We start from the raw sequence: 19153 nt of genomic DNA, 5'->3' as shown, positions 1-19153 counted from the left end.
TTGTTGACCACCAGCATTACACTTTCCATTTTTAAGTTTGGAGCAGAGGAGTTGCTTTGGAAGACGATCATCAGGCATCCGCACAACATGACCAGTCCAGCGAAGCTGATGTTGAAGAATCCTTGCTCCCTTCTTACTGGCTTGCTCCAGCCACTCTGAGCCCAGATGACCTGAACCAATGGCTTCACATTGCACCAAAGGAGATTCCGACTGAGTGTCAGGAAGAACTTTCTGACAATAAGAAATGGAAATTTGATAGTAAAAGGGAAAAATTTAAAGTTATATGACATTAAGATCAAGGATTAGGTTTAAAAAAGTTGAAGTTATATATCTTAACGCTTTATTAAATTAAAGATTGGGATTAAAAAAGTGGAAAAGAAACTGCTGGACAAACAACGTAGATTGGAATACAAAAGAGGGAGGTATGAGGAAGTCCAGAAAATAAGTATTTAAAATTGGAAATGGAAAAGAGAGTTTTTTTTAAATTGTTATGTTTTGTGTTTTTATTGTTAAGTTTTGTATTGTTTTTTGTGTGTGTTGTTTTTCTTTTTTTGTTTGTTCAAAACTTTAATAAAAAATTATTAAAAAAAAAAAAAGAATAGGACCACAAAGGGGAGGGGGGAAGTCCAGGAGATTCCTTTAATCTTGTTTTTATCTTCTTCGTGTGCCTCCTCTGCAAGAGGTCCGGAGGGCGTCAAAACGAGAACGGGGCCTTTTCTGCAGTGGCTCCCTGTCTGCGGAATGCTCTTCCCAGGGAAGTTCGCCTGGCCCCTTCACTATACACCTTTAGGCGCCAGGCAAAAACGTTCTTCTTCAGCCTTTGCCTGACTCAATCTACATCCTATACCCTTTTTAAAAATGCTGGTACTTTTGGGTTATTATTATTATTGGGTTGTTGGTTTTGTTTTGATTTTACGTACAGCGGACGCTCGGGTTGCAAACGTGATCCATGCGGGATGCACGTTCGCAACCTGCAGCGTTCGCAACCCACGTCTGTGCATGCGCAGGTTGCGATTCGGCGCTTCTGCGCATGCGCAAAGCGCAATTTAGTGCTTCTGCACATGTGCGACCGCGGAAACCCGGAAGTAACCCATTCCAGTACTTCCGGGTATCGGCGGTCTGTAACACGAAAAATCACAACCTGAAGCGGCTGTAACCCGAAGTATGACTGTATTTGATATTTTATGTAAACTGCCCTGAGACCTTCGGGTATAGGGCAGTATAGAAATTAAAGTAATAATAATAATGATGATGATGATGTATGTTGGATAAGGTAAAGGTAAAGGGACCCCTGACCATTAGGTCCAGTTGTGACCGACTCTGGGGTTGCGGCGCTCATCTCGCTTTACTGGCTGAGGGAGCTGGCGTACAGCTTCCGGGTCCTGTGGCCAGCAGGACTAAGCCGCTTCTGGCGAACCAGAGCAGCGCACGGAAACGCCGTTTACCTTCCCGCTGGAGCGGTACCTATTTATCTACTTGCACTTTGAGGTGCTTTCAAACTGCTAGGTTGGCAGGAGCAGGGACCGAGCAACGGGAGCTCACCCCGTCGCGGGGATTCGAACCGCCGACCTTCTGATCGGCAAGTCCTAGGCTCTGTGGTTTAACCCACAGCGCCACCTGCGTCCCACCAGTATGTTGGTTATGTGATTGTAAAGCTGTAAGTTGAAAAAACAACAACCAAATAAATAAATTAAAAATAAAGTGAAATTAAACAGAGGTGGGGCAGGAGAAGACAGATGCTCAGCACCTTTCTATGCCCTGGCAGGCGAGGGATGCGGAGGATCCGGGCGGGAGAGGCGGGGGGGGGGGCTTGCAAAGTGGTCCACGGACTGCTGAAGTGCCGCACTTCTGCAGAGCACTCGATTAGTTCCCATTTATTAGCAGGAGCGAGTGATGGAGAGGCCTGAGGAGCAGCAGGCAATTAGCCAAGAATTATAGAACCGTGTCACCAACAGCTGCAATTTTCTGGGGGTGGGAAAGACAGGAGGGGGGGAGAGGATATGTTGGGGGGGAGAACGACACACAGATCGCACGTGGCCCAGGCGACCTGGCGGGAAGATGGATTGATCCGGCCGGGGAGGGGAGAGAGCAGGATCCATCATTCTGCCAGTGGAAAGGATTAGCCGGCATCAGCCTTCAAAGAAACAAGGTATCTGGGCCTCCACACCAGGGTCTCGCTGGGTCTCCACATCTGTCTCCCACTGCCAGAACATGGCGCCTCTGGAACGGGTGAATTAATCATCAGGAGAGAAGGGGCAAGCTTTTCCCCATGTCCTTGGGAAACTGCCTCCGAGAGGATTGGACAAATTCTGGGAGGAGAATACCTGTGGTTTCTGTCGGTGGTGCAGGTCCATTCTGTGTCCAGGGCAGCAGTTTTCCAGCTCCATCTGGTACGCAGGATGAGACCCTCCCTGCCCGGAGACTGTCTTGCCAGAGTGGTGCATACTGGGCCGAGGCCATTTAGGGCTTTAAAGGTCAGCACCAACACTTTGAACTGTGCTCGGAAATGTACTGGGAGCCAATGTAGGTCTTTCAGGATTGGTGTTATGTGGTCTCGGCGGCCGCTCCCAGTCACCAGTCTAGCTGCCACATTCTGGATTAGTTGTAGTTTCCGGGTCACCTTCTAAGGAAGCCCCACGTAGAGCGCATTGCAGTAGTCCAAGTGGGAGATAACCAGAGCATGCACCACTCTGGCGAGACAGTCCGTGGGCAGGTAGGGTCTCAGCCTGCGTACCAGATGGAGCTAGGAGACAGCTGCCCTGGACACAGAATGGACCTGCACCTCCATGGACAGCTGTGAATCCAAAATGACTCCCAGGCTGCACACCTGGTCCTTCAGGGGCACAGTTACCCCATTCAGGACCAGGGAGTCCTCCACACCAGCCCATCCCCTGTCCCCCAAGAATAGTACTTCTGTCTTGTCAGGATTCAACCTCAATCCATTAGCCGCCATCCATCCTCCAACCGCCTCCAGACACTCACACAGGACCTTCACTGCCTTCACTGGTTCTGATTTGAAAGAGAGGTAGAGCTGGGTATTATCTGCATGATCTCTCCCTGATGATCTCTCCCAGCGGCTTCATGTAGATGTTGAAAAGCATGGGCGAGAGGATGGAACCCTGAAGCACCCCACAAGTGAGGGCCCAGGGGTCTGAACACTCATCCCCCAACACCACTTTCTGGACACGGCCCAGAAGAAAGGAGTGGAACCACCGTATGACAGTGCCCCCAGCTCCCAGCTCCTCTAGATGGTCCAGAAGAATGTTATGGTCAATTGTATCAAAGGCCGCTGATAAACCATGGTTGCAGCTGACTGGGCAATATGCCCCAAGTTGGCGAAGACTGGTCTGCTGTGACATCAGACACAGCCAACACCTCAGCTGCACATAAAATCCAGGCAGGATGCTGTTTCTGGAAGGTGCCGCCCCCTCAATGCCTCTGAGATGCCTACAAGCCGCTCCTGAAGGCCACAGCCCTTTCCTGAAGTTTGTCGCCAATATCTGGCACTCTGAGGTGCACTGCGCCTATCCAAGGAGGTTCTACTTAGCCACCGCAGCTACAATTTCCAACAGAACAGCCAGCGAACACCTGGGACCGTTGGCTTGCAAAGCAGGTGCTCTGAGCTACGACACTCCCCCTAAAAATGCACTAAAATCTCAATTCTGAATAGAAGGATGATTTACTGTGAAGCTAGGACCTTATAGCAAAGTCGGTCCATCGGTCTATCCACCTCAGTACTGTCTACATGGACCGACGGAGTCTCTATGGGATTTCAAGCAGGGCTCTCTACCTGGCTTACCTGGAATGGTGACTTCTGCCTTGCAGGGATTTGGACCAGATGATGTTTCGGGTGCCTTCTACGAGTCTGTGCTGCTGGGGATTGATCCTGGGACTTTGGGTGAGCAAGGCAGGGGCTCTAACCACTGAGCCACAGCACTCCCCTGGTTCTAGACAACTGACTAGCTCAGTTGGCTAATCATGACAAGGTTGCAGGTTCGATCCTCCTAAATCCAACTCAATCCAACTCAATGGTGCAACGTTGGAAAAGGTCAATCATTTCTCCTACCTGGGCAGTTATCCTTCCACAAGGGCCGACACTGATGCCAAAATCCAGCATCGCCTGAGCTCTGCAAGTTTGGATTTCTCCCGATTGAAGCGCAGAGTGTCTGAGGACTGGGACATTTGCAGGGAAACCAAAATGCTTGTTTACAAAGCTATTGTACTACCAACCTTAATATATGCTTGTGAAACATGAACCACTTATAAACGCCATCTCCGACTTCTCGAAAGATTCCATCAATTGTGTCTCCGGAAAATTTTACACATCACTTGGGAAGACAGGAGAACTAATACCAGTGTACTGGATAAAGCAAAGATCACCTGTGTTGAAGCAATGATTCTTCAACATCAACTTCGTTGGACTGGTCATGTTGGGCGGATGCCTGATGATCATCTTCCAAAGCAACTACTCTATTCCCAACTTAAAAATGGAAAGCGTAATGCTAGTGGTCAACAAAAGAGGTTTAAAGACTGTCTCAAGGCAAGTCTTAAAAATTTAGTATAAACACCAACAATTGGGAAACACTGGCCTGCAAGCGCTCCAGTTGGAGAACAGCCTTGACCAAAGGTGTCATGGGCTTTGAAGGCACTCGAACTCAGGACACAAGGGAGAAACGTGCTAAGAGGAAGGCACACTTGGCAAATCCACACCATGATCAACTCCCGCCTGAAACCTATGTCCCCACTGTGGAAGGATGTGTGGATCCAGAATTGGCCTCCACAGTCACTGTTAAGGCCGTGTTTATGGAAGACAATCTTAGTTGGCTATGAGGGATCGCCAAAGAAGAAGAAAAATCTAAAGGTTATGGGTTCAATCCCCGCATTGGGCGAAAGATTCCTGCCTTGCAGGGGGTTGGAATAGATGATCCTCAGTTCTCTGAGTCTAGTGCTGCCATGCTGAGCACAGAAGGAGAAAGTCTTTGAGGCTTCTTTCATGGCTACTTTCTTGCCTCTGCGCCTGAACTCTGCTTTAATCTTATTGCTGGCTTTGTGACAATTCCTGGCATGGAATCCCAGTATGAGCAGCTGTTCCACCTCTCATGCTCTCCCCTTCCTGAGAGATGGCTGCAAGGTGGCAGGAGTGGAGGAGATAAGATGTGCAGGATCGTCGGATCTCTGGAAGGGGAGGGTGTCAAAGCGGGGAATCTCCTCGGGGAGGCAAATGGAGGGGAACGTGCTGGTGGGTCAGTGGTGGAGCACCTGCTCTGCATGCAAAATCGTAGAATCATGGAGCTGTAGAGTTGGAAGGGAACCTGAGGGTCATCTAGACCAACCCCGGGCAATGCAGGAATGTGCATGTGTCTTTGAATGAACAGAACAAATGAGATTAAGATTGTGAGTCAAAGGAGTGGGGAGTGTGCGAATCCAAGGCTGCTTAGCTTATTTTTGGGTTGCTATTTCGTTAGTTCCTAATTTATGAGGCAATACCAGGCAATACCAATGAGACGGAAACATGGAAGGTGCCTAAAGAAGCCAGGGTGGCTATCTAAAGAACTTTTAACTGAGTTAAGATTAAAAAAGGATGTGTACAAAAAATGGAAAAGGGGGGAAACCACCAAAGAGGAATTCAAACAAATAGCCAGCACGTGTAGACACAAAGTCAGAAAAGCTAAAGCACAGAATGAACTCAGGCTTGCTAGAGAGGTTAAAAGCAACAAAAAAGGCTTTTATGGGTATGTTCGTAGGAAAAGGAAGAACAAAGAAACAGTGGGGTCACTCAGAGGAGAAGATGGTGAAATGCAAACAGGGGACACAGAAAGGGCAGAACTGCCTCAGTCTTCTCCGATAAAGAAAACAATGCCCGACCTGAAGAATTTGGAGCAAATGATTCAGCAAAGGAAACACAGCCCAGAATAACTAAGGAGATAGTACAAGAATACTTGGCTAGTTTAGATATATTCAAGTCTCCAGGACCAGATGAACTGCATCCAAGAGTATTAAAAGAACTGGCAGATGTGATCTCAGAACCACTGGCAGTCATCTTTGAGAATTCCTGGAGAACAGGTGAAGTCCCGGCAGACTGGAGGAGGGCAAATGTTGTCCCTATTTTCAAAAAGGGGAAAAGAGAGGACCCAAATAATTACCGCCCAGTCAGTCTGACATCAATACCAGGGAAGATTCTGGAGCAGATCATTAAGCAAACAGTCTGTGAGCACCTAGAAAGGAATGCTGTGATCACCAATAGTCAGCATGGATTTCTGAAAAATAAGTCATGTCAGACTAACCTGATCTCGTTTTTTGACAGAATTACAAGCCTGGTAGATGAAGGGAACGCAGTGGATGTAGCCTACCTTGATTTCAGCAAGGCATTTGACAAGGTGCCTCATGATATTCTTGTAAAGAAGCTGGTAAAATGTGGTCTTGACTATGCTACCACTCAGTGGATTTGTAACTGGCTGACTGACTGAACCCAAAGGGTGCTCATCAATGGTTCCTCTTCATCCTGGAGAAGAGTGACTAGTGGGGTGCCACAGGGTTCTGTCTTGGGCCCGGTCTTATTCAACATCTTTATCAACGACTTGGATGATGGACTCAAGGGCATCCTGATCAAATTTGCAGATGACACCAAACTGGGAGGGGTGGCTAACACCCCAGAGGACAGGATCACACTTCAAAACGACCTTGACAGATTAGAGAACTGGGCCAAAACAAACAAGATGAATTTTAACAGGGAGAAATGTAAAGTATTGCACTTGGGCAAAAAAAATGAGAGGCACAAATACAAGATGGGTGACACCTGGCTTGAGAGCAGTACATGTGAAAAGGATCTAGGAGTCTTGGTTGACAACAAACTTGACATGAGCCAACAGTGTGACGCGGCAGCTAAAAAAGCCAATGCAATTCTGGGCTTCATCAATAGGAGTATAGCATCTAGATCAAGGGAAGTAATAGTGCCACTGTATTCTGCTCTGGTCAGACCTCACCTGGAGTACTGTGTCCAGTTCTGGGCACCACAGTTCAAGAAGGACACTGACAAACTGGAACGTGTCCAGAAGAGGGCAACCAAAATGGTCAAAGGCCTGGAAACGATGCCTTATGAGGAACGGCTAAGAGAGCTGGGCATGTTTAGCCTGGAGAAGAGGAGGTTAAGGGGTGATATGATAGCCATGTTCAAATATATAAAAGGATGTCACATAGAGGAGGGAGAAAGGTTGTTTTCTGCTGCTCCAGAGAAGCGGACACGGAGCAATGGATCCAAACTACAAGAAAGAAGATTCCACCTAAACATTAGGAAGAACTTCCTGACAGTAAGAGCTGTTTGACAGTGGAATTTGCTGCCAAGGAGTGTGGTGGAGTCTCCTTCTTTGGAGGTCTTTAAGCAGAGGCTTGACAACCATATGTCAGGAGTGCTCTGATGGTGTTTCCTGCTTGGCAGGGGGTTGGACTCGATGGCCCTTGTGGTCTCTTCCAACTCTATGATTCTATGATTCTATGAATATTGTTGTACTCTGTGAATCCTACAATAGGACTTTTGTTGTTCTTGGGCTGGTTAGCTTATCTTTTTAGTTGTTTGGTTCACCGCAGTTCATAGATTCTGATTGTTTCACTGGTAATTTTTAATTGCTTAATTTCTTAACTATTCTAGAGGATTTTATGTGATTTACGTTGCATTGTTGCATTCTGTTGCATTCCTTTCTGTTGTCGTTATTTATTGTTTGTAAGCTGTTTCGCAATTTAATGAAACAATAAATACAAAGAAAAGAAAAAAAGGAATATACAGCTGTCCCTTACAGGGATCGAACCTGCAACCTTGGGGTTATCAGCAGCACTCTCACCAACCTCTCTCTCTGTGCCAGGCATCCCCAACCTGCGGCCCTCCAGATGTTTTGGCCTACAACGCCCATGATCCCTAGCTGATTATGGGAATTGTAGTCTCAAAACATCTGGAGGGCCGGAGTTTGCCTATGCCTGCATTTGAGAACCAAGGTACCACTGCATGCATTTAAGGCAAAGCCTTATATTTAAATGCAGACCCTTATATTTGCAGAGCAATGACAAACCTAGACAGCATCTTAAAAAGCAGAGACATCACCTTGCCAACAAAGGTCCGTATAGTTCAAGCTATGGTTTTCCCAGTAGTGATGTATGGAAGTGAGAGCTGGACCATAAAGAAGGCTGATCGCCGAAGAATGGATGCTTTTGAACTGTGGTGCTGGAGGAGACTCTTGAGAGTCCCATGGAGGGCAAGAAGATCCAACCTCTCCATTCTGAAGGAAATCAGCCCTGAGTGCTCACTGGAAGGACAGATCCTGAAGCTGAGGCTCCAAGACTTTGGCCACCTCAGGAGAAGAGAAGACTCCCTGGAAAAGACCCTGATGTTGGGAAAGATGGAGGGCCCAAGGAGAAGGGGACGACAGAGGACGAGATGGTGGGACAGTGTTCTCGAAGCTACCAGCATGAGTTTGACCAAACTGCGGGAGGCAGTGGAAGACAGGGGTGCCTGGCGTGCTCTGGTCCAGGGGGTCACGAAGAGGCAGACACAAATAAACGACTACACAACAACATATTTGCAGACCGTTTGGGTTCCAAGTTGTTTGAGTACCAAGGCGTTTGAGCAGGCACAGGCAAACTCCAGCCCTCCAGATGTCTTGGGACTACAAGTCCCACCATCCCTAGCTAACAGGACCAGTGGTCAGGGATGATGGGAATTGTAGTCCAAAACATCTAAAGGGCCGAGTTTGGGGGTGCCTGCTCTATTCCCTCTCCTCTCTGCTCACCCAGCTCCTGCAAACACCTTCCCACTTTCGAATCATTTCCCCAGCAAAAACATTTCCTGAGATCCTTCCCCTGCCTTATTTATTCATTTATATTAATCTTTTTCTATGCTACCCTTCCTTTGTTGCCAGCGCTGAAGGCAGCCCATTACAAAAACAATAATAACTATTAAAAAAACACCCACCAAAAATTAGCATCCCACATAACGATAATTAAGTCAAATTACTCGTAAGATTGTAAATACATATGATTATCCCTAATGCCATAACACGGCGAGAAATTTAACAATAGCTGTGCGCCGATCAAAACCTGCATGGATTTGGGCTGCGAGCCTGCGCATGCTTACTTGGGAGTAAGCCCAATGGGACTCTGTTGGGCTTACTTTGGAGTAGAAGTGCACAAGGTGGAGCTGTGCTGGCAGGCTGCAGGACCAGCTACAAAGTCTGTCCCACTCAAGTTGGTGGGGTTTACTTCTGAGTAAAAGCTCAGACAACTGTATGGAATAATGCATGGTGGGAAACTATAGCTCAGGCATTCAGAAGAACAAAAAATAATTAAATTGCAGGGCTGATCTCACTTAGGTAGACTTCTTTGGAGACTTGAGTGGGAGGTTGTTCAGTCCCTACGTTCAATGGCATGTCTCTCAGAAGACTAAGAGATGCCATGATAAAAAAAGGTAAAGGGACCTCTGACAGTTAAGTCCAGTTGCAAACGACTCTGGGGCTGTGGCGCTCATCTTGCTTTACTGGCCGAGGGAGCCGGCGTTTGTCTGCAATTTTTCCAGGTCATGTGGCCAGCATGACTAAGCTGCTTCTGGCGAACCAGAGCAGTGCACAGAAATGCCATTTATCTTCCCGCTGGAGTGGAACCTATTTATCTACTTGCACTTGACGTGCTTTTGAACTGCTAGTTTGGCAGGAGCAGGGACTGAGCAACGGGAGCTCACCCCGTCGCGGGGATTAGAACTGCTGACCTTCTGATCGGCAAGTCCTAGGCTCTGTGGTTTAACCCACAGCCACCTGCGTTTATCACATGCCGTGATAGATGACTTCAAACACCTGAAGGGCTGTCCCGTGGAAGATGGAGCAAGCTGGTTTTCTGCTGCTCTGGAGGGAACGACCTGAACCAACAGATTCCAATGACAAGAAAGTAGATCCCAACTCAATGTTAGGAAGAACTTCCTGGTGGAACGGACTCCCCTGGGAGCTGGTGGACTCTCCTTCCTTGGAGGTTTATAAGCAGAGGCTGGATGGCCATCTGTCAGGGATTATTTCGCTGTGACACCTGCGTGGCAGGGGGTTGGGCTGGATGACCCTCGGGGGTCCCTTCCAACTTCACAACAGTATGATTCCATACTTCAGAAGAGGCAGAGCAATTTCAAAAACTCAATACATTTCAACTCCCTAGTGAGCCCTCCTGCTGGAAACTCACATGATAGATCACTGCAGCTTCAACATCTCCGTAACTCTGTTCCTATATGAAGATAAATTCTAGCACCACATTGTTTTCTCTCTCTCTCTCTGGTGACTGGGAGTGGCTGCTGAGACCATATCATACTGGTCCTGAAAGACTGGTCCTGAAAGCTCCATCTGGTACGCAGGATGAGACCCTTCCTGCCCGCAGACTGTCTTGCCAGAGAGGTGCATGCTCTAGTTATCTCCCGCTTGGACTACTGCAATGTGCTCTACGTGGGGCTACCTTTGAAGGTGACCCAGGAACTACAACTAATCCAGAATGCGGCAGCTAGACTGGGAACTGGGAAAAGCCGCCAAGACCATATAACACTGGTCCTGAGAGATCTGCATTGGCTCCCAGTACGTTTCCCAGCACAATTCCAAGTGTTGGTGCTGACCTTGAAAGCCCTAAATGTCCTCGGTCCTTTTTTCTGAAGGAGCGTCTCCATCCCCATTGTTCAGCCCAGCCACTAAGGTCCAGTTCCGAGGGCCTTCTGGCAGTTCCCTCCCTACGAGAAGTGAGGGCCTTCTCGGTAGTGGCACCCTCCCTGTGGAACGCCCTCCCGCCAGATGTCAAGGAAATAAAAAAACTACTTGACTTTTAGAAGACATCTGAAGGCAGCCCTGTTTAGGAAAGTTTTTAATGTTTGAGGTTTTATCGTGTTTTTAATATTCTGTTGGGAGCCGCCCAGAGTGGCTGGGGAAACCCAGACAGATGGGTGGGGTATAAATAATAAATTATTATTATTATCTCCACACCCACCCACCCACACCCACCCATCAATACCCCATGGCAATACAAGCCCCAGCCCATAAGTCCATCCACGTGGCAACCATGGACACTGCCCCGACCACGGCGCAGCGACTCGAACGGTGCAACGGGCCCCGACCCACGTCACTCGCCTGTAAACCAGAGAGTCATCCAGGGAGCTGTTGTACTGGATCTGGTACATACGGATGCCAGGGATGTGCCGTTCAGACGGCCAGTGGATGACCACCGAGGTGGACGTCAGGTCAGCCGCCACGATCCTCTTGTCCAGGTAGTTCTTGGTGTCGTTGGCGCCCGATTTGGCAGAGGTGGTGATGTCCGACGAGCCGGGATCGGGCTCCTTCATGTGACCCGTGTTGTTGACCAGCAAGGGGAGTGGGACAATGCAGATCTCGACGGGAGCCGTGGCCTCGCCGGCAGCGTTGGAGGCGATGCAGGTGAAGACCCCGTTGTCCTTCAAGGTGGTGATGAGAACCTCCAGGGTCCCGTTCTCGAAGACCGTCGTGCGGGTGGTGTTGTGGATCAGCTTGCCGTCGGGGGCGATCCAGTGGATGGAGGGCTCTGGGTCGCCTACCGCCTTGCACTTGAGGCTGACACCTTGCCCTTCCATGATGAAGGCCTTGGAGGAGTATTGGCGGGTGATGAGCGGGGGCTCGCAGATGAACTCCTCCTCGGGGATGGACCAGAAATACTTGTCCATCAAGTGTTCTGGCGAAGCGCAGGTCTCCAGGTCATCCTCTCGGGTCAACCTACGGAGCCAGAGGAGCTCGCAGTTGCAATGGAGCGGGTTGCCTCCAAAGCTGATGGTCAAAGTGGACGGGTGAGTCCCACGCACGTTGGCCAACACTTGGGCTCTCAAGAAGAGGTTGTCCGGGGGCAGCTTCTGCAGCCGGTTGGAGGTCATGTCCAACCGGACCAGCTTCTGCAGCTGGGAGAAGGTTCCCTCGGCGATGTGGTCGATGAGGTTGTGGTCCAACGTCAAGGTGTTGAGGGTCACCATCTGCCCGATGGCCTCCCAGGGCAGCGTCTCCAGGTTGTTGTAGGAGAGGTCCAGGTCCTCCACGGTGGAGAGGAACTCGTCAAAGGCAGAAGGCTCAATGTGGCTGATCTGGTTGTTGCCCAGGATGAGGTGGCGCAGGTTGCCCAGCCCGCGGAAGTGTTCGTTCTTCAGGGCGGCCAGGCGGTTGCTGTTCATGTGCAAGGCCCTTAAGGCACGCAGGTCAGAGAAGGCGTAGGGCAGGATCTGGCTGATGGTGTTGCGCGAGAGAGTGAGGTGCACCAGGCTGGTCATGTTGGAGAAGTCCTTGCGGCGGATGACGGTGATGAAGTTGTCCGTCAGGCGCAGTTCCACCGTCCGCCGGTCGATGGTGGGCGGGACAAAGAGGAGGCCCGTCTTGGCGCACAACATGGTCAGCGTCGGGGAGATGTTCTGGCAGATGCATCGGCCGGGGCAGTGCTGAGCTTTCGCCATGGTGCCAAGCATCAGAAGAGGCAGGAAAAACTTTTCCATCGTACCGGCACACGCCGTACCTGCGGAGGGAAGGGAGAGAGGCGTCAGTCGGGGACACAAGCGTGCCGGCAATGAATCACACGGAAGAAGTGACGTCAACTTTATCAGAACAAACAAGGTCTGCTCAGGAGTGCCAGGCCTCATGAGCGTAGCAACACTTCTTGGTGGGTCTTGCCACTGTGAGGGAGTTGTGAAGACTAAAGGCAGGGTTGCCAAATGTCCACTTTTTCCAGGACATGTCCTGTTTTTCTGGTCTGGTTGCCATAGGTCCATTAGACTCAGATCTAAGGCACCTGGCTAAGCTAGTCTGCAGCAGAGAATGGCAACAGAGCAGTATCTTAAACTAGCTAAAGGTAAAGGGGTAAAGGGACCCCTGACCATTAGGTCCAGTCGTGGCCGACTCTGGGGTTGTGGCGCTCATCTCGCTTTATTGGCTGAGGGAGCCGGCGTACAGCTTCCGGGTCATGAGGCCAGCATGACTAAGCCGCTTCTGGTGAACCAGAGCAGCACACGGAAACGCCGTTTACCTTCCCGCCGGAGTGGTACCTATTTATCTACTTGCACTTTGAGGTGCTTTCGAACTGCTAGGTTGGCAGGAGCTGAGACGGAAGAATGGGAGCTCACCCCGTCGCGGGGATTCGAACCGCCGACCTTCTGATCGGCAAGTCCTAGGCTCTGTGGTTTAACGCACAGCACCACCCGCGTCCCCTTAAACTAGCTATATACTGTATAAATCCCTTCTCTTGTGGCTGAACTAAAAGGATGCTGGTTCAACTACAAGATCTTGGAGAAGGCGTTAGCGAGGGCAAGAGTTAACAGCCCCCTGCCCTTAAGGAGAGTCCATATACACATGTTAAACAGTGCAATGAATTGTTCTGGGCACACTGATGATGTGAACACGAGCCCAAATACTTTCATGTGGCAAGTGAGGGAGCAACAGGTATTCTTATTATTTTGCTGCTGAAAGTTAAGAACAGGCATCCCCAAACTCGGCCCTCCAGATGTTTTGGGACTGCAATTCCCATCATCCCTGACCATTGGTCCTGTTAGCTAGGGATGATGTGCAAGCTGTTATTCAGAATTGTGCACGCTAACCACAGCAAAATAGTGAATTGCACAAAAAGTTGAAAATAAAGACCCCACCCATTATAACTGATTGGTTAAGGAAAACCTGGCAAAGTAGCTTAATGATAAAACGCAATATATAAAACTCAAGAAAGCAAATTTATTGAGAGGTGGGCTCTGCTTTTACATTGTGGAATGACAATGCAAAGCACAATATTTAATCTACTCACTTTACTTTAAAGGTCTCTCCTGCTCCCCTTGCTGTTTGATGTATACGAAGTTCCCGCTATGCAAACACTCGTACGAATATTCATTTATCTGAACACAAAGAATTAGTACCCAAACTTTGCTATACACACTGCAGGTTCAGATATCCAAACATCTGGGCTTGCATATCATACTGTAAACAGATAATCGGTGCTTTTTTTTCTTTTAAAAAAATGTTTAGGGGTATTCTCATTTTCCTACTCATATTGAAATACTGCCCCTTGATGAGGCCAAACTTAGATTCACAAAATGTCAAGGGGTATGCGTCCCCCCAGGAAAAAAGCACTGATCAGCCTTAAACAAACCTCACTTTTGTGTGTTTTTCTGGTCTGCGGAAGCTGTTTCGATGGAAACCATGGTGGGATCAGAAAAATAAGGGAGTATTTGCCCCTTCCTTGTTTCACTTCTGCACAGTCGGTTTCCCTGGGTTTCCCTTTTCTCATTTTGGGGTCCACATTCGTGGTTGGGAATGCATTAGCAATTCCTGCATAGGAATCAATCGGAATCGCTGACTTGTTACGCGAACGCCCGCCTAACGAACGATTTCCTGCAAACGCATTGTGTTTTATAGCGGGACCTGCATGTATCATGGTCTTGGCTAGAAAGTGCAATAATATCATAATAATGAAATAATTTTTAAAGGGGGAAAAAAGAATGGTGTATGCATCAAACATGAAATGCAGCTGCAATCGAAATTATTCACCCCCTCCCATTGCAAATCAGGTTCATTATCAAAATGTACAGACTTTCAGCTGTTTGCAATGAGCAAAGCAAACAGAAGCAATTGAAATGGCTCAACTCAACAGAGGCTTTGAGTGGTTTCCCCCAAATTTAGCTGAAAATGCAACTCACTACAGAGGACGCTCGGGTTGTGAACGTGATCCGTGCGAGATGCACGTTCGCAACCCGCAGCGGCATGTCTGCTCACGCGCGGGTTGCGATTTGGCACGTCTGCGCATGCGCAAAGCACAATTTAGCACTTCTGCGCATGCGCAACCGCCAAAACCTGGAAGTAACCCGTTCCAGTACTTCCGGGTTTCGGCGGTATGTAACCCAAAAAAACGCAACCTGAAGCGTCTGTAACCCGAGGTATGACTGTATTTGCTCACTGCAAACAGCTGAAAGTCTACACATGTTGATAATGAACCTGATTTGCAATGGTGAATAATTTTGATTGCAACTGTATATACATATATAGATATATCTATATTGTCAGAATTATGTCCTGATAATCTGTGCTGGGCAATGACAAACCTAGACAGCATCTTAAAAAGCAGAGACATCACCTTGCCAACAAAGGCCCGTATAGTTCAAGCTATGGTTTTCCCAGTAGTGATGTATGGAAGTGAGAGCTGGACCATAAAGAAGGCTGATCGCGGAAGAATGGATGCTTTTGAATTCTGGTGCTGGAGGAGACTCTGGAGAGTCCCATAGACTGCAAGAAGATCAAACCTCTCCATTCTGAAGGAAACCAGCCCTGAGTGCTCACTGGAAGGACAGATCCTGAAGCTGAGGCTCCAAGACTTTGGCCACCTCATGAGAAGAGAAGACTCCCTGGAAAAGACCCTGATGTTGGGAAAGATGGAGGGCACAAGGAGAAGGGGACGACAGAGGACGAGATGGTGGGACAGTGTTCTCGAAGTGACCAGCATGAGTTTGACCAAACTGCGGGAGGCAGTGGAAGACAGGAGGGCCTGGCGTGCTCTGGTCCAGGGGGCACGAAGAGTCAGACACGATTCAACGACTAAACAACAACAACATATTGCCAGAATTATGTCCTGATAATATGTGCTGGCCTCCCCACCAGCACGTCCTCGTCGGCCCTCCTTCTCGGCTCTCAGGAGTCACGACACAACCCCGTCGTGAACGTTTCTCTCTGCGCCCGGGCAGACGGTCCGTTTTGTCTGCCCACTTCTCGAGACAACGTGGTGAAGGGGCAGTGGCATTGTGCTGGAAGAGGCGTCGGAGGACCCAGATGAGGAAGAGGAGCCTTTTTTCCTCCCCTGACGGCGGCTATTAATACGGCTCCTATTATGCCGCCGGGTGTCTGAAGTCCTCCTTGGAGCCAAGGGAGACAGAATGTGGCGCGTCTCAGAACAAAGGCTGCCTGCTTTGCGCTCCTTTGAAGAGCCCTTCACTCACCAGCGATTACCTTGGGAAACGAGGCTCCACTGGAGGGAGAAGAAGGAGGAGAGGCAGGAGGGAGGATCGCGGTCGGGGAAGCAAGGGGGGGCATGTTATAGATGCTGGCAAATTCAGGGTGAAGGAGTGGGCTATTGGAAGCTACGAGCCACAGTGGCTCAGCTCTGCCTTCCATGGTCAGAGGCAGCAAGCCACGGAAGAAGAGAGCACTTAGAATAGGGGCCAGCAAACTTTTTCAGCAGGGGGCCAGTCCACTGTCCCTCAGACCTCGTGGGGGGCCGGACTATATTTTGAAAGGGGAGGAAATAAACGAATTCCTATGCCCCACCAATAACCCAGAGATGCATTTTAAATAAAAGCACAAGTTCTACTTGTTAGCCAAACAGTGGTACCTCAGGTTACATACGCTTCAGGTTACAGACTCCGCTAACCCAGAAATAGTGCTTCAGGTTAAGAACTTTGCTTCAGGATGTAAACACAAATTGTGCTCCGGTGGCGCGGCAGCAGGAGGAGGCCCCATTAGCTAAAGTGGTGCTTCAGGTTAAGAACAGTTTCAGGTTAAGTACGGACCTCCAGAATGAATTAAATACTTAACCTGAAGTACCATTGTATTATATAGGAAAAATATTTCAATTTATTTCCTGTTCCTCTTTTGTTGCCCTGTAGGGCACATCTGCATAGACCAAGACAGGGGTCAGCTAATGTTTTCAGCAGGGGGATGGTCCACTGTCCCTCGGACCTTGTGGGGGGCCAGACTATATTTGGAAAAAAATAAATAAATGAACGAATTCCTATGCCGGATGTGGACAGAGGAGCGTGACCAGGAGGAGGATGGGTGTGGAAACCAAGCCTTGGGATGAACGGTTGAGGGAGCTGGGCATGTTTATCTTGGAGAAGAGGAGACTGAAGGGAGATATGAGAGCCATCTTTAAAATACCCTGGAGGAGCTGTCACCTGGAAGATGCTAAGGAGAGTAGGACCTGAACCAATGGATTCAAGGTGCAAGAAAGGGTCATGTAGCCAGAAGGACTAAACTGCTACTGGCACAACGGGACACCGTGATGAGTGCCAGAGCGCACGGAAACGCTGTTTACCTTCCTGCCACAGCAGTACCTATTTATCTACTTGCACTGGCATGCTTTCGAACTGTTAGGTTGGCAGGAGCAACCGGAGCTCACCACCATTGCACGGATTCGAATCGCCAACCTTCCGATCGGCAAGCCCAAGAGGCTCAGTGGTTTAGACCAGGTACTGCTGCGGCGGAAAGGGAAACGGCATTTCCGTGTGCTCTGGTTTCCGTCACGGTGTCCCGCTGCGCCAGAAGCAGTTTAGTCCTGCTGGCCACATGACCCGGAAAGCTGTCTGTGGACTAACGCGGGTCCCTTAGCCTGAAAGCAAGATGAGCACTACACCCCATAGTCGCCTTTGACTGGACGTAACCGTCCAGGTGATGTCTCTTTTTTAAAAAAAGAAAAAGCAGAGACATCACCTTGCCGACAAGTTCAAGCTCTGGTTTTCCCAGTAGTGATGTATGGAAGTGAGAGCTGGACCACAAAGAAGGCTGATCGCCGAAGAATGGATGCTTTTGAATTCTGATGCTGGAGGAGTCTTGAGAGTCCCATGGACCGCAAGAAGATCAAACCGATCCATCCTTAAGGAAATCAGCCCTGAGTGCTCACTGGAAGGACAGATCCTGAAGCTGAGACTCCAAGACTTTGGCCACCTCAGGAGAAGAGAAGACTCCCTGGGAAGGACCCTGATGTTGGGAAAGATGGAGGGCACAAGGAGAAGGGGATGACAGAGGACGAGATGGTGGGACAGTGTTCTCAAAGAAACCAGCATGAGTTTGCAGGAGGCAGTGGAAACCAGGAGTTCCTGGCGTGCTCTGGTCCAGGGGGTCACGAAGAGTCAGACATGACTAAACAACAACAACCGTCCAGGGGTCCTTTACCTTTTACCTTATGTGTAAATAAACCATATATCATTAAGACCCAACAGTGTCCACTGTGCTTCATTCCCAAAGGTAATACAGATACCAGGTAAGCATCTGGAACCCTTGGAATTTTGCTTCCCTTGGAGACTGCGGTTTGCATGCAATACTATAAACACTCATTAATTTAAAAGGTATAAATCCCTGGCCACTCACCAATGGCCAGTGGCTTTGTTTCTGAATTTAGCTGAATTTGTTTCCCACAAAGCCATGCCCATGTAAACGTCTATTTATTTAGTGGGTTTATATATCACCTGTCGGGACGCGGGTGGCGCTGTGGGTAAAACCTCAGCGCCTAGGACTTGCCGATCGCATGGTCGGCGGTTCGAATCCCCGCGGCGGGGTGAGCTCCCGTCTTTCGGTCCCAGCTCCTGCCCACCTAGCAGTTCGAAAGCACCCTTAAGTGCAAGTAGATAAATAGGTACCACTTTATAGCGGGAAGGTAAACGGCGTTCCGTGTGCTGCGCTGGCTCGCCAGAGCAGCTTCGTCATGCTGGCCACGTGACCCGGAAGTGTCTCCGGACAGCGCTGGCCCCCGGACTCTTAAGTGAGATGGGCGCACAACCCTAGAGTTGGACACGACTGGCCCGTACGGGCAGGGGTACCTTTACCTTTATATCACCTGTCACCAAAAAACGAGGTGGATAGCAAAAATTCATCGGAAACACAAAAAAGGAAAGCATAGACACACAAAACCCAGATTAATTAACAGTGACTGATAGCCCATAGTTCAGCATTCTGTTTTCACAGTGGTCGACCAGAAGCCCTAATGGGAAATCTGCAAGCAGCACCAGAATTCTTATTCTCCCCTCCTGCGGCCGCTTCTGACAATGGATGCAGTGCATAGCCCATGTGGCTAGCAGCCCTGAATAGCCCTCTCCTCCATGCGTTCACCTAACCTTATTTTAAAGCCACAAAGATTGGTGGACACCACTGTCTCCTGTGTCAGAAAGTTCCGCAGTCTAACTCTCCACTGTGCAAAAATTTTATCTGTTCTAGAGCAAGAGAGAGAACTGAGCGGCACAACCGCTTGGGTCGGGGCAAAAAACAAAGTCGCCCCAACCATAGGAGCCCTCGATAAAATATTTGAGTGGGCCATGAGCCCCCAAAGTTGACGGGCATTGCCATTCAAGTGGCGTGCATGTGCCCCGCCATATGATTGATTATGCCGGGCGAAGCTT

General features: G+C 49.2%; 1 protein-coding gene across 3 annotated transcripts in view; it reads right to left on the bottom strand.

The window, feature by feature from the left end:
• Positions 1 to 19153, bottom strand: part of LRFN1 (leucine rich repeat and fibronectin type III domain containing 1) — a 135440-nt gene that overhangs the window by 2757 nt on the left and 113530 nt on the right. For all 3 annotated transcript variants that reach the window (XM_081018749.1, XM_081018751.1, XM_081018750.1), the window contains exon 2: positions 11133 to 12528. In XM_081018749.1, coding sequence (XP_080874875.1) covers positions 11133 to 12508 — 1376 coding nt within the window. In that variant the 5' untranslated portion in view covers positions 12509 to 12528. The remainder of the gene's footprint in view (positions 1 to 11132; positions 12529 to 19153) is intronic.

Source organism: Podarcis pityusensis (assembly GCF_964106645.2).
Source record: "Podarcis pityusensis genome assembly, chromosome: 8".
NCBI classification, from domain to species: Eukaryota; Metazoa; Chordata; class Lepidosauria; order Squamata; family Lacertidae; genus Podarcis; species Podarcis pityusensis.
This window is presented reverse-complemented; position numbering and strand designations above follow the sequence as displayed.